Source organism: Lolium perenne, chromosome 6 (genome assembly GCF_019359855.2).
Source record: "Lolium perenne isolate Kyuss_39 chromosome 6, Kyuss_2.0, whole genome shotgun sequence".
NCBI lineage: Eukaryota > Viridiplantae > Streptophyta > Magnoliopsida > Poales > Poaceae > Lolium > Lolium perenne.
In genome coordinates, this window is record NC_067249.2 from 240,978,648 (window position 1) to 240,991,891 (window position 13,244).

Genomic DNA, 13,244 nt, shown 5'->3' on the forward strand with positions numbered 1-13,244 from the left:
TATAGCATGAGCTACCATGCCATCTTCTGTAAATTCAGTACAAGTTATAGCACGAGCTAATATTTACTATATATCAAAGCTAACCCTGTTTGCTAAAAGGAGATTGATTTGGCTACTGTTCACTTCACGGTTTATCAAATCAGGATTAGCCACGTACAGATTTTGTCCTGTAGATACACTGGGTACTGTAATAAATTTGAACAAGTTTGCTGAAACCTCAGCGATCCGGGTTACTGTTAAATGCCATCTACAGTACCAAATTAACAGCACCAGTTTTGGGAGTCAAAGCGGTGGTTACCATCCCCTCACCGCTTTGACTGGATCCTCCAGAGATTTCCTGACCTCTCCCGTCTCCACGTCGTGTCTCTATGTGGAGTTCTCCACCAATCTATTGACCCAAAATCCCACAAACACGGCGCCGCAGGACCTTCCAGTTGAACAGATCCTCACCGGCAAGCATGGCACAGGAGGCGGGCCGGCTTCCCCCAGCCCCCTGCAGCTTTGGCCGCGTCATCGTGCTGCTTCAGCCGAGAAGAATTGGCAGGCCATGGCCCATGGAGGCATCGACGGCGGCGCGCTGGGAGGGTCGGCGGCCGGGTTGGCGCTGGGTGAAAGCGAGAATTGCTGTCGGCGGCCGAAGAGGCGGCGGTGCTGCTGGTGGCGTCCCCTTATTCTCTCTCCCTGGCAGCGCAGTGGAGGAGCTTCGAGCTCTCCCCTCCTCCAGAGTCCAGAGGCGGCTGCCGGCGTGGATGAGGATCTCGCCGCCATCCTCTTCTCCCCGACCTCGTGTATTGGCTATAGACAGTGCGTGTGGTCACCGGCGGAGCGGCCGGATTGGAGTGGGGGCGGTCAAGCTTGCCGGCCTCCGCTATCCCTGGCCGCCATCGCGATGCGCGTTTGATGTGTCGTCGGCCTCCAGGGAGTGAGAGCAGCCGTCGACGACGAAGTCGACCCAGGAGCGGTGGGCGCGGAGGTTTCGGTGGATAGCACGCCAGCGACGCGCCATAGGTACGTGACGCCTAACTCGCTGCGGCCAAGCTCCCTGCAGCCTTTGGTCGCCGCAGTTCCGTCGCGCTGCCCAAAGCTCCCTCCCGCCCCTGCTCGCTGCGGAGTTCCTCCGCACCGCGCGCAGCTCTGGGCCACCCATGCTGGACGCGAGTCCCGCCACGCCCCTGTTCAGCTCAGCCGCACCTATTTGCGGCAGAGTACTGCCGCGCTGCCCGCCCCTGTTCGATGCTCAAGACGTCGTGCCTGCACTCGCCTGGTGATGCGCGTCCGAGGCGTGGTCGGCCTCCAGGTCGTGCACCGGGTACGCCTCCAGGTCCTGCGTGGGGAAATTCTTCTGCTCCTGGAGGAGGGCGTTGTCGGAGGGCTGTGTCGGCTGTTTCTTCTGCCGACTGAGCCTCAACGTATCTTGGCATGTAGGCCTTCAGGAATCCATGGTTTTCTGAACAATTTGGAAATGAGAATACCACTCCGTTTGTACATGAAGAATTTTTTTCACGTTTTCCAGAAATTTACATCTGATTGATACAGCTGTGTCCCGATCTGCTGAAGCAAAACTGACCAACATCATTTTGTGACTTCATTTATCAAACCGAATCATAATTTTGAGAGCTAGGTTGTCAGTTTGTTTTCTGAACCAAGCTAGCCCGACCAACTACGAGGTATAGTATTCGATGCTAAAGTCATGACCTGACTCCAGAAATCTTCATGCTCGCCAAACATTTTAATTAGCTCTATAGAGTAGCTCATGCCTCAGCAGATCTACATTTTATATGTTGGATCTATGTGGTGCCAGTCAGTTAGTTAATCAGTTAAGTCGTCCATTCAGGCTAACTGTCTGCTCAATCTAACGATGAACTTAGCCGACTAAATAGGGTGACTATTTCAGTGATTAGTCAGAATTTGGTCTAAAAATGCATTGCTCTGGTGAGAGTAGGAGTAGTACTAATTATATTTTGTTTACTTTGGCCTACTTAATATGTCGTATCTGCTTACTTATGGCTGCTCATTTTCCTGTTATTAATGTAATGCTGCTTCTTTCATCTGAGGTTTCAACCAGCATGTTCTGACTTAGAAGTCTGTTCATATTTCTGATTCAGAACATCAAAGCATGGAGCACCATCTGCCAGGGCTGTAAAGTATACATATGGTTGCTTATTTAATGGCCTTCTGGCTATACTATGATGCATCTGTTAGTGGTCTGAATAAGAACTAATATGATGGCGCCAACAAGTAACAGTGTTAGTTCAGTTGTACAGCATGTGCTGACATATGCAATTTAGTCGGTATTATTTGCTACTCATTTTCATGGAGCAAAATCAGAAACCTTCTTAATAGCAGCCTGGCTATTCCAATAGACTCCATTTCTTGAATGAATTTATTAGTTCCTTACTTCTTGGTAGCTATCTAGCATCACTGCTCTTTTACTTTCTGCTTTTGTCTTGCAGCTAACTGTTTGAAAGTGATATGCTCAATGGTGAGTTCTCCAGTTCTTGGTGCAGGTGTCTTCGACTTCATAGATTTGTAATCACCGTGGGGAGTAAATTTAGACTCTGCACATCAGGTCATTTTGCTCAAAGGATAATTTCATATCTTTCCTTTTTCAGTTATGTGCTAAAATGTTTGGTGAGGTATCATCTTAGTATAGTCAGGCGCATCCGGTTGGTCACCGTCGCATCTCTAATTCTATATATACATTGTGCGGAAGACATTGCCCATGGCTTCTTGGTCCCTTGCGATGAAAGCTAGGTATGCTTTCTCTTTCTGATCAAAGTTATCTTATCCGTGAGTAAAAGAAAACTTTGGTCTATTGAGAAATTAATGGACGGAGTTTTCCTGCAAAGTAGCATTCAACCTTATCACCAATCAGTGTGACGGTCCATGCAATTGTGGATGGGTGAATTACAATGGATAAAACTGCCTTTCATTAACGTTGGCTACTTATTCGTTAAGAGTTCTATATATACGATTCATGTCTGAAGTTGTGTTGATCAAATTAGCCAAGTCATATGCTTGAATAAATTTATATTTGACATGCTAATCCTTTGCTCATATGCTACATAGTGTAATATTATATATCAATGCGGACAGAAACCACTCTTCATTAGCAGAATTTCTCACTTCCATATAGATGCAAGTTAAAGTATATTTACTTTGTTGCATAAAAGATGCGGTCAGAGTTTTACCCATTATTTTTTAGAGAGCATTTCTGTTGGGTTGCCTTTTGATGAGGTGTTTCAGTTTCCTGCCGTTCTTTATTTTAGAAGTTAGCTCATGGTAGTCTATGCCATGTATGTTCACTTTGTGTGTCCTCTGTTTCAGGTTTGTGTACTTATTTGTGTGCTCATTGATTTGTTTGTGCATAATATATGCATCACCATCTATTACTACGGTTTTATGAGTAATGTTTAAAGTCTAATTCCATTCCTCTTTCATGAACAAAATTCGTACTTTCATCTTCAAGTGGTACTGACTTCGATTTAGTAAAGCTGCAATTAAGCAATTTAACAAGTTTACCTTCATATCTCTCCTGTAACCGTACAACCAGACCAATTTAAATACTGCTCCTTTTGACTACTTTTCATCTGCAGGACCACTCTGCGGCTAAAAGGTGTTGTAATAGCATTATTTTCATCTGCAGGACCACTCTGCGGCTAAAATTGTTTCTTGTTTTCAAAACCAAAGCTGTAGCACAAATGTAGCAATCTTCCCTCTGCGAAGGGCCATTCTTTTACTTTTATGTTGAGTCAGTTCACCTATTTCTCTCTATCTCAAGAAGCAAACACTTGTGTGAACTGTGCATTGATTCCTACATACTTGCATATCTTGTTATATTACTCTATGTTGACAATATCCATGAGATATACATGTTACAAGTTGAAAGCAACCGCTGAAACTTCATCTTCCTTTGTGTTGCTTCAATACCTTTACTTTGAATTATTGCTTTGTGAGTTAACTCTTATGCAAGACTTATTGATGCTTGTCTTGAAGTACTATTCATGAAAAGTCTTTGTTTTATGATTCAGTTGTTTACTCATGTCATTACCATTGTTTTGATCGCTGCATTCATTACATATGCTTACAATAGTATGATCGAGGTTATGATGGCATGTCACTCCAGAAATTATCTTTGTTATCGTTTACCTGCTCGGGACGAGCAGGAACTAAGCTTGGGGATGCTGATACGTCTCCGACGTATCGATAATTTCTTATGTTCCATGCCACATTATTGATGATATCTACATGTTTTATGCATACTTTATGTCATATTTATGTGTTTTCCGGAACTAACCTATTGACGAGATGCCGAAGGGCCGATTGTCACTGCTTTTGGTTTCAGAAATCCTAGTAAGGAAATATTCTCGGAATTGGACGAAATCAACGCCCAGAGTCTTAAAACTCCACGAAGCTTCCAGAACACCCGAGAGCCGCCAGAGGGGGGCCACAGGGGCCCCAGATGACAGGGTGGCGCGGCCAGGGCCTGGGCCGCGCCCCCCTAGTGTGTCGTCGCCTCGTTGACCCTCCGACTCCGCCTCTTCGCCTATATAAAGGTCCCTGACCTAAAACATCGATACGAAAAAGCCACGGTACGAGAAACCTTCCAGAGCCGCCGCCATCGCGAAGCCAAGATCTGGGGGACAGGAGTCTCTGTTCCAGCACGCCGCTGGGACGGGGAAGTGCCCCCGGAAGGCTTCTCCATCATCACCACCGCCATCTTCATCAACGCTGCTGTCTCCCATGAGGAGGGAGTAGTTCTCCATCGAGGCTAAGGGCTGTACCGGTAGCTATGTGGTTCGTCTCTCTTCCTATGTACTTCAATACAATAATCTCATGAGCTGCCTTACATGATTGAGATTCATATGATGATGCTTGTAATCTAGATGTCATTATGCTAGTCAAGTGGATTTTACTTATGTGATCTCCGGAGACTCCTTGTCCCACGTGTGTAAAGGTGACAGTGTGTGCACCGTGTGGGTCTCTTAGGCTATATTTCACAGAATACTTATTCACTGTTATGAATGGCATAGTGAAGTGCTTATTTATATCTCTTTATGATTGCAATGTGTTTTGTATCACAATTTATCTGTGTGCTACTCTAGTGATGTTATTAAAGTAGTTTATTCCTCCTGCACGGTGTAATGGTGACAGTGTGTGCATCGTGTAGTACTTGGCGTAGGCTATGATTGTGATCTCTTGTAGATTATGAAGTTAACTATTGCTATGATAGTATTGATGTGATCTATGCCTCCTTTCGTAGTGTGAAGGTGACAGTGTGCATGCTATGTTAGTACTTGGTTTGGTTGTGTTGATCTGTCATGCACTCTAAGGTTATTTAAATATGAATATCGAATGTTGTGGAGCTTGTTAACTCCGGCATTGAGGTGCTCTTGTAGCCCTACACAATTAATGGTGTTCATCATCCAACAAGAGAGTGTAGAGTGGTTTTATTATGTGATCAATGTTGAGAGTGTCCACTAGTGAAAGTATGATCCCTAGGCCTTGTTTCCAATACTGCTATCGCTGCTTGTTTACTGTTTTACTGCATCTGTATTGTCCGCAATATTACCACCATCAACCACACGCCAGTCCTGGGCAAAGCACTTTTCTGGTGCCGTTGCTACTGCTTATATTTATTCATACCACTTGTATTTCACTATCTCTTCGCCGAACTAGTGCACCTATTAGGTGTGTTGGGGACACAAGAGGCTTCTTGCTTTGTGGTTGCAGGGTTGCTTGAGAGGGATATCTTTGACCTCTTCTTCCCTGAGTTCGATAAACCTTGGGTGATCCACTTAAGGGAAACTTGCTGCTGTTCTACAAACCTCTGCTCTTGGAGGCCCAACACTGTCTACAAGAATAGAAGCTCCCGTAGACATCACTGCCTATATATCTTTTACGTACTTTGTATTTGTAATAATAATTCAAAACTTATGGCCAGGATTCTCCAACAAGTTACTTATCGGAAAGTTTATGTTCCAAATGCAAAAGTTTTGTTGATCATCCAAAGTTATTTGGTAGTGGAGTATTTGTGGGGATGAAACCCCTACTTTCACCCAATCACCACTACTCCCCACAAAATGGAATCCCATGTAATCCCTAATCCCATTTCTTAAAACTTCCATTTGGTAGGCAGGGATTGTTGCAGGGATTGGTGCTCAACGGCAATAGCAATCAGTAGGGCAAATCAGTATAGATTAGCAAAGATCTATTTTTATGAAAACGGGCGCGCGCACGCACACACACACACTGATCAAAACTAACACTATAAATTTTGTTTTGGTATGCCAACAGCTTGGGGATAAACAACAGAGCTGAAACATTAATCAAAATTATCAATTTATCACCAATCTGGCAGGAAACATCTTGATATGTAAGACCATATAAGAGTGTATCATGCTCCTGGCACTTTTGTACAGGATCCAGAATGGCCCTTGTCCAATAGAAGAGATGCAGATTGGGTTACACTATTGCTTGATGTGATCATCTCTTTTGAAACTCCGACTAGGATGCAGAAAACACATCATTACAATTAACATCAAACGAGCAAGTATTTCCAGGGCTACAAAGTGCTCTCAATAGGCACAAAGTGAGAACAGGAAAAGCATGTGCTGAGATCAGGAGTTGCCAGCAAAATGGAGTTGGGTGGATTACAGATTGCTGAGAATAAATCATAAGGAAACTCGAAGTATACAGTAAAACATAGCCAATAGTTTAACAACTAACAATCACCTGCTCCCTACAATTAAAGTTAACAGTAAAAAAAGACTTCTCAATGATCAACTGCTTCCTATAGTTAACAGTAGAACATACATGCCATCCAACAGTTTAATAACCAATTATAAATTTAAAGAAAATTACTCAGCCATGACAAAATAAAAGGCTCAGTACCTTTTCACAACACAACCAGCCTGACAAGCAAGGCATCGCCCACAATGGCACTAGAATACGAAATCTTAACTTGAAATCTAAATCCATTAATCCACAAATAGAATTAAGACACTACTTGCAAGGATACCATGCGTAGATATAGAATAATAAAAAACGATGTATTACCACATGGTGTATGTGGTGAGCAACCTAAACAAACAAAAAAAAAAAAAAACGATGTATTGTGTATTACGTATCACACTAGATACTAAAATGGAATTCAGGTTCTCCCAATACTACATATTTTCTTTTCATACTTGCATTGCAATTAAAATATGTTGGTAACATCTACTGGTAACAAACATATTGCTCCTAATCCAGTACATCCAATAAAAATCGGTGATCGTTTACTATAATCATGCATGGCGGTGTGTCCAGGTGCAGAAAATAGAGCATTACAATTAACATCAAACGAGCAAGTATTCCCAGGGCTACAATGTGCTCTCATTAGGCACAAAGTGAGAACAGGAAAAGCATGTGCTGAGATCAGGAGTTGCCAGCAAAGTGGAGTTGGGTGGATTACAAATTGCTGAAAATAGATCATAAGGAAACTCAAAGTATACAGTAAAAGATAGCCAATAATAACCAACAATGACCTGGTTCCTACAATTAAGTTAACAGTAGAAAAATAGCCTTTTCAATGATCAACTGCTTCTTAACAGTAGAACATACATGTCATCCAACAGTTTAATAACCAATTATAAATTTAAATAAAATAACTCAGCCATGACAAAATAAAAGGCTCAGTGCATAACCTTTTCACAACACAATCAGCGAGACAAGCAAGGCATCGCCCATAATGGCATTAGAAATACGCAATCCTAACTTGCAATATAAATCCATTCATCTACAGTAGAACTAAGACACTACTTGCAAGGATATCATGCTTAGATATATAATAACAAGGAACAATGTATTGCGTATCACGTATCACTCTAGATACTACAATGGAATTCAGCTTCTCCCAATACTACATCTTTTTCTTTTCATCTCAGATTCTTCCAATACTTAAGAAATAATAATACCTGCATTGCAATTAAAATATATTGGTAACATCTACTGGTAAGAAACATATTGCTCCTAATCCCAGTAATAATTATTGGCGATCGTTTCAGGTCAGCATCGCATCTTCCTCCCAATAGCTGCTACAAGCACATTGCGTTGCAATGAAAATGTGCTACCGGTGCTACAAGTACGACATCATTTTGGCAGAAATAGCTTTGCGCCTGTGTATACGTAGTCAGCAACTAATTACCAGCTCTTGGGAAAGCTGTGAATACATAGCTAGTGGTGGACGAAGGGTGCGAGGAGCTCAGATCGGGCGACTGGCTAGCATTGCAATAGAGAGGGAGAGAGAGAGAAGGGGGTTACCGGAGAGAAGGTAGACTGAAGTACAGGAATGGTGGTGGTGTGGCGTAGCCGGTTAGATTCCAAGAGCCGCTTGGCTGGATCCATGCTTGTCTTTGTCGGTCATATGCTCCACCTATCACGCACCTCCTGCCCCTCCCGCAGTTCTTGCTGCTGCTCCGCTCACCGCCGCTCCATTAGCCACTCTCGCTGGTCGCTTGCGTGGCGCCTATTGCTAGGTTTTGGACGGGGACATGATAATACACGTGGTCTAGGTAGTGGATTGCATTTAAGAAAAAAGCCTCACAGTTTGGGTCAGGGATGGGGTTTTCCGGGGATGTGTGGGGATTGTTTCGGCCCAAAACTCTGTTACCAAACGTGCCTTTGGCAAAAAAAAAAGGGATTTAGGGATTGATCGGGATAATACTCGCTAAGTCCTCCAATACTCTGGTACCAAACGAGCCCTCGAGGAGTATTAAAATGCATGTAAGTTGCATGGTTGTTGTACGACATGAGGTCAAAAGTTAATGCCAGTGTGATACCTCTATATAAATGTTAGAATGTAGATGAAAATAATATCACATTTACAAAAGGGTAGCCCACGCACATCAGTCGAGCGCGGACTAGAGCTCAGTGTTGCTACTATATTGGCATGTACACACATTTTATTCTTTGTAATAGTTGCTTTGCAATAATATTGAAATCTATAGGCATTGTAGGATTTGGAAGCATCAGGATCTCCCACAACGCTGAAATAGGCGTGTACACGATGTAACATCGCCAAGGTGGTTAGCTAGAGATAGACTCTCCTTCAAACATTTTCCATTAAGGTAGCCTACGGGAACAATTTAGTAGAATGAACCCGAGCTTCCGCATGGTTTGATGGGATTGAGATATATGGACGTGGAGTTTCACGAAGAAACTTGTGATCTGATTTGAGGCTATCCGAATACTAGATCGAGTCTTCGAGCAGTCGCCTAACCTGTCGCCCGTGAACTACGGAAACTGATTTTCCACATTTTCTAGAATGAACTCTATTGTGGCATCGACTAACATTGGGTATGTTCTCTTCTTCTTCTTCATTTTTTTTAGCGCATCGGGTGTGTTCTCTTCTTGATGTGTATGATGAATAGATGATTTTGGAACTTAACGAGGTTTTCGTGATGTAGAGCGTCAACGGGGAGGGCCCAAACAGTAAGTTCTGTGCAGCCCAGAAGACGACGGCCCAAATACAAAACGGCCCAGCTGCGGTGCAGAACAGCACAGAAATTCTCTGGATTCCTCTGGTGCTGTACCAGGTTCTTCCATGGCCCCTCTCGATCCTTCTCGACGCGCCACCGCACCGCCGACCGGCGACATCTGGAACCTTCGCATCGCCCCCATTAAAACCCCTCATCCTCGCTCCACCGAGCACTCAAGAAAAAATCCAGCGATTCTCGAAGTCTGAGCCCACTAATCCATCCACTGTGCGAGGAATCAACCGAGGAAGAACAACAAGAAGCCATGGCTGAGCTGCTGTTCGCCCCCGCCGTCACCGGCCTCCTCCACCTGCCGGAAGTTCTGGACCTACTCGCCGCCGCGGACAGTGACCAGCGCGGCAACGCCCACCACCACCACGCGGCGCACGGGCATGGACAGCATCGCGCACACGGCGTCGGTGCTGGCGGCGGCGCGCCTGTGGACATCGTGGAAACCCCCGGCGAGTACGCCTTCCTGCTCGACGTCCCCGGCCTCTCCAAGTCCGACATCCAGGTATGCACGAATTCTCTTCATTTCCCCCATTTCTTGGACTGAACCGGAGGACTGAAGGAAGGAATTGACATTGGGCGCGCTCTGAAATGCGCAGGTGACTCTGGAGGAGGACAACGTGCTGGTGATGAAGAGCGTTAACGCCAACGGCAACGGCGCCGGCAACCCCAACGGCGCGGGGAAGCGGAAGCGGGACGACGAGGAGGGCGACTGCAAGTACATCCGGCTGGAGCGGCGCGCGTCGCCGCGGTCGTTCGTGCGCAAGTTCAGGCTGCCGGAGGACGCGGACGCGGGCGGCGTCACCGCGCGCTGCGAGAACGGCGTGCTCACCGTCACCGTCAAGAAGCAGCCGCCGCAGGAGAAGAAGCCCAAGTCCGTCCAGGTCGCCATCGCGTGATCGATCCAGAGCTTGCTACGGAGCATTTTGGTAGTACTTCAGTGTCGTCAGTGTAGCGGTAGTTAAGTTCGTGGCGGGAGGAGGGTTCTCTTGTGCTGCTGCCGTGCTCCTCTGTTCGTGATATTGCTGGGGACTAGGTGTTGTAGTTGTCTCCCGTGAATGTAGCTGTGGTATGGAACTAGTAGGGAAAGAACGAATCAGACGTGTTTCGTGCTTTGAATGTGTACTGTTCGTGCATTTCTTTTGCTCGGTTCATCGTGGTCCACAACTCCACAGATCAGAGTAAATTCTGCAGGATCGATCATCCTTCCTTAACGGAAGTGTGCCGCTTGCTTCACTGGCTCAACCGACATTCTGAAACCAATCATCTCGGCGATCATCGCTGGGGCAAATCTGTTAGGGCAAAGGGGCAGTCAACCGAGAGGTGGTCGATGGTTTCGTCGGCCCAATGGCACATCATCATATGATGTGAGACGGGAGGCCACGGCATAGGTGGCGATCTGCCGTCCAGCAGCGCTGGCTCAGAGCCAGCCAGGCATGCATCCTATATGCCATGGGCGTGAAGGAGTTACATATGTGCGCAGCTCCAGGCATCGCAGTGGAGCCCATGAAGAAGGGGAGGTAGGAAGTGTGAGACGTGAAGATGCCATTACTAGTCCATTTCCAGGTGAACCATGCGATTTGGGATCCTCATTTTGGTCAACCCGCTGTGGAAGCCTTTACTCGAGGAGGTGATGTTGGTCTAGTTAATATCGCTTATTCTGGAGTTAATCAATGGTGGTATACAATAGGATGCTGACACGCTGGTTAGGTGCCGAGTTGGATTAGACATCACATGTTTCGGTGCTTTCTGTTCCAATGGGATGTGGCTATAGCTTCCCAAAGTCTGAAAAATTGGACCACAACATCAACCGACATCTCCCCCGCAATTGCCGTGACCCAGGCTTTGCGAAGCAGCCCGTCCTGGACCGTCATGCTTTGTCTGAATCGAGCTGACAAGCGCAAGGATTGCTAGGGCAATGGTGCTAGCGCACAGACCACCGATCCAAGGGTCATTCCAAAACAGGATATGATCTCCATTCCCCACGGTGATCTTAACTGGCGTCTTGAAGAGGAAGGTGGCGTCAGCCAATACCTTGAAGTTCAACCCGGACCACGGCCGCTTAAAATCTATCTTGGAGTACCAAATCCACTTGGTGTGTATGCATTAAGGAGCTTGAGGTTGTGTAACCCTAGCCCACACCTGACAAACTTGGTGCCATGTGACGAGACAAGAGCCGCCATGGACATCCTCTTTCCCTGCCCAAAGGAAGCCTCGACACAGTTTATCCACCGCCTGCAAGAACCAATGCTCAAGGTCCACGGCAAGGAGATGGTAAACCACGTAGGCTGTCACGACGATCTGGACATAAGCAACACGACCCTCCTTTGGGATAACAAGCAAATTGTCGCCCACGCTTGATCTGTACGATAAAAACTTGGTAGGTATCGGAATCGTCAGTTTAGCGGTAGATTAGTCTGGCGAGTTCTGGTAAGAGAGGTGTTCTCTTTTTCTTTCGAAGGGTCGGAGAGGTGTTCTCTATCCCCTGTCGGCGATTTGGATAGAGTCCTACGTCTGCGAGTTGTTGTTATCGTGAATGTAACCGTATAATGCAATTACAGAAGCATATACTTCGATGGGGCCACACAAAAATTAAAATGTGCGAACTTGCGTTCGAATAGGAACCCCAGGAACAAACTTTAGGACATGAGGCTCCGACGGCAGGCCACGGTCTCAGCTGTTATGTGAATCCGTGGACTTCGACCAAGCAAACTTGCCAGAGTGTACTTTACTACGACCTCAAGTGGCAAATCCTGCACCGGAAGTTTTGATGGCACGGGTAGTATAGGGCCACTTCTTTTGGGCTTATTCTTATGGAGAAGCTGGCTTATAGATTTCGGTGGGGAGAAACACCGGTGGAAAGAAGCTCGTAGAAAGTATTCTTCCCCTTCTTTTGGGCTTATGGAATTTGTTGTGTTGAGTTGTGTAATGTCTAAAGTGCCATTGAATTTGATATATGCCCGTGATAATCAATAATTGATCACTCACATGGACATATTCATCTACACATTCCAAAACGACACTGTCGCACACTCGGACAGGATCAGCGAATTTCAGTGTTGGACAGTCATCAAACTTGAATCAACAAAATCAATTAGTACCAAATCTACTCTTGTCGCTGAGAAGTTGGTGGAAGAGCTCGGCCAAAGTTTGAGGAGAAGAACATGTTTTCTGGGATCGATTCCTGCAAGGGGTTCTGATGCTGACCTCGGCCTGAGTTGGAGCTCGAAGTTAGGGCCGGCGGCGGGAGACAGAGCTCGAGACGGAGGGTCGGTTTGGAGGCGAAGCTCCGTGACCTGTCCAGCGGAGCGGCGCAGGTTAGCGCGGGGCCGAGGCTACTGGGCGGAGAAGATTAGGTGGGGATGGACGGGCGCCGGCGGTGGGGAAGTTCGTCGCATGTGGCAGCGGGGGTGGTCGGCTGGCTGGCGGCGCGGGGTGGGTTTGTTTCCGTGACGATAAGGCAAGGTAGGTACTGGACGGGATAGATTAGAACCAATCGTTTTTTCGCGGGATGGCATATCGGATGTAAATACGATGAAGAACTAGGGCATCTGGGGGAAGCGGTTCGACTCTAATCGTAAAAGCTCGGGAAACTGCCTCCGAGCATTTTCTGGCGATACAAATAGGCTAGCTTGGAGTCGGAGACTTCTTTTTAGTTTCAGCTATAGGGTGAAACAATATGGTCACGGGTGATTCGATGATCCTACCTCGTGCCGA

General features: G+C 46.1%; 1 protein-coding gene and 1 long non-coding RNA gene across 2 annotated transcripts; both read left to right on the plus strand.

The window, feature by feature from the left end:
• The first annotated feature begins 248 nt into the window (after window positions 1–248).
• Window positions 249–3,906, plus strand: LOC127305691 (uncharacterized). The gene is made up of 2 exons (XR_007854081.2): window positions 249–2,754; window positions 3,597–3,906. It is a non-coding gene; the product is annotated as an uncharacterized lncRNA (long non-coding RNA).
• Window positions 3,907–9,667: 5,761 nt separating this feature from the next.
• LOC127305690 (18.6 kDa class III heat shock protein) lies at window positions 9,668–10,663 on the plus strand. Its single transcript, XM_051336203.2, has 2 exons — window positions 9,668–10,032; window positions 10,127–10,663. Exons 1-2 carry the CDS (start codon window positions 9,784–9,786, stop codon window positions 10,424–10,426), a joined length of 549 nt encoding a protein of 182 aa, XP_051192163.1. The 5' UTR covers window positions 9,668–9,783; the 3' UTR covers window positions 10,427–10,663.
• Window positions 10,664–13,244: the final 2,581 nt, after the last annotated feature.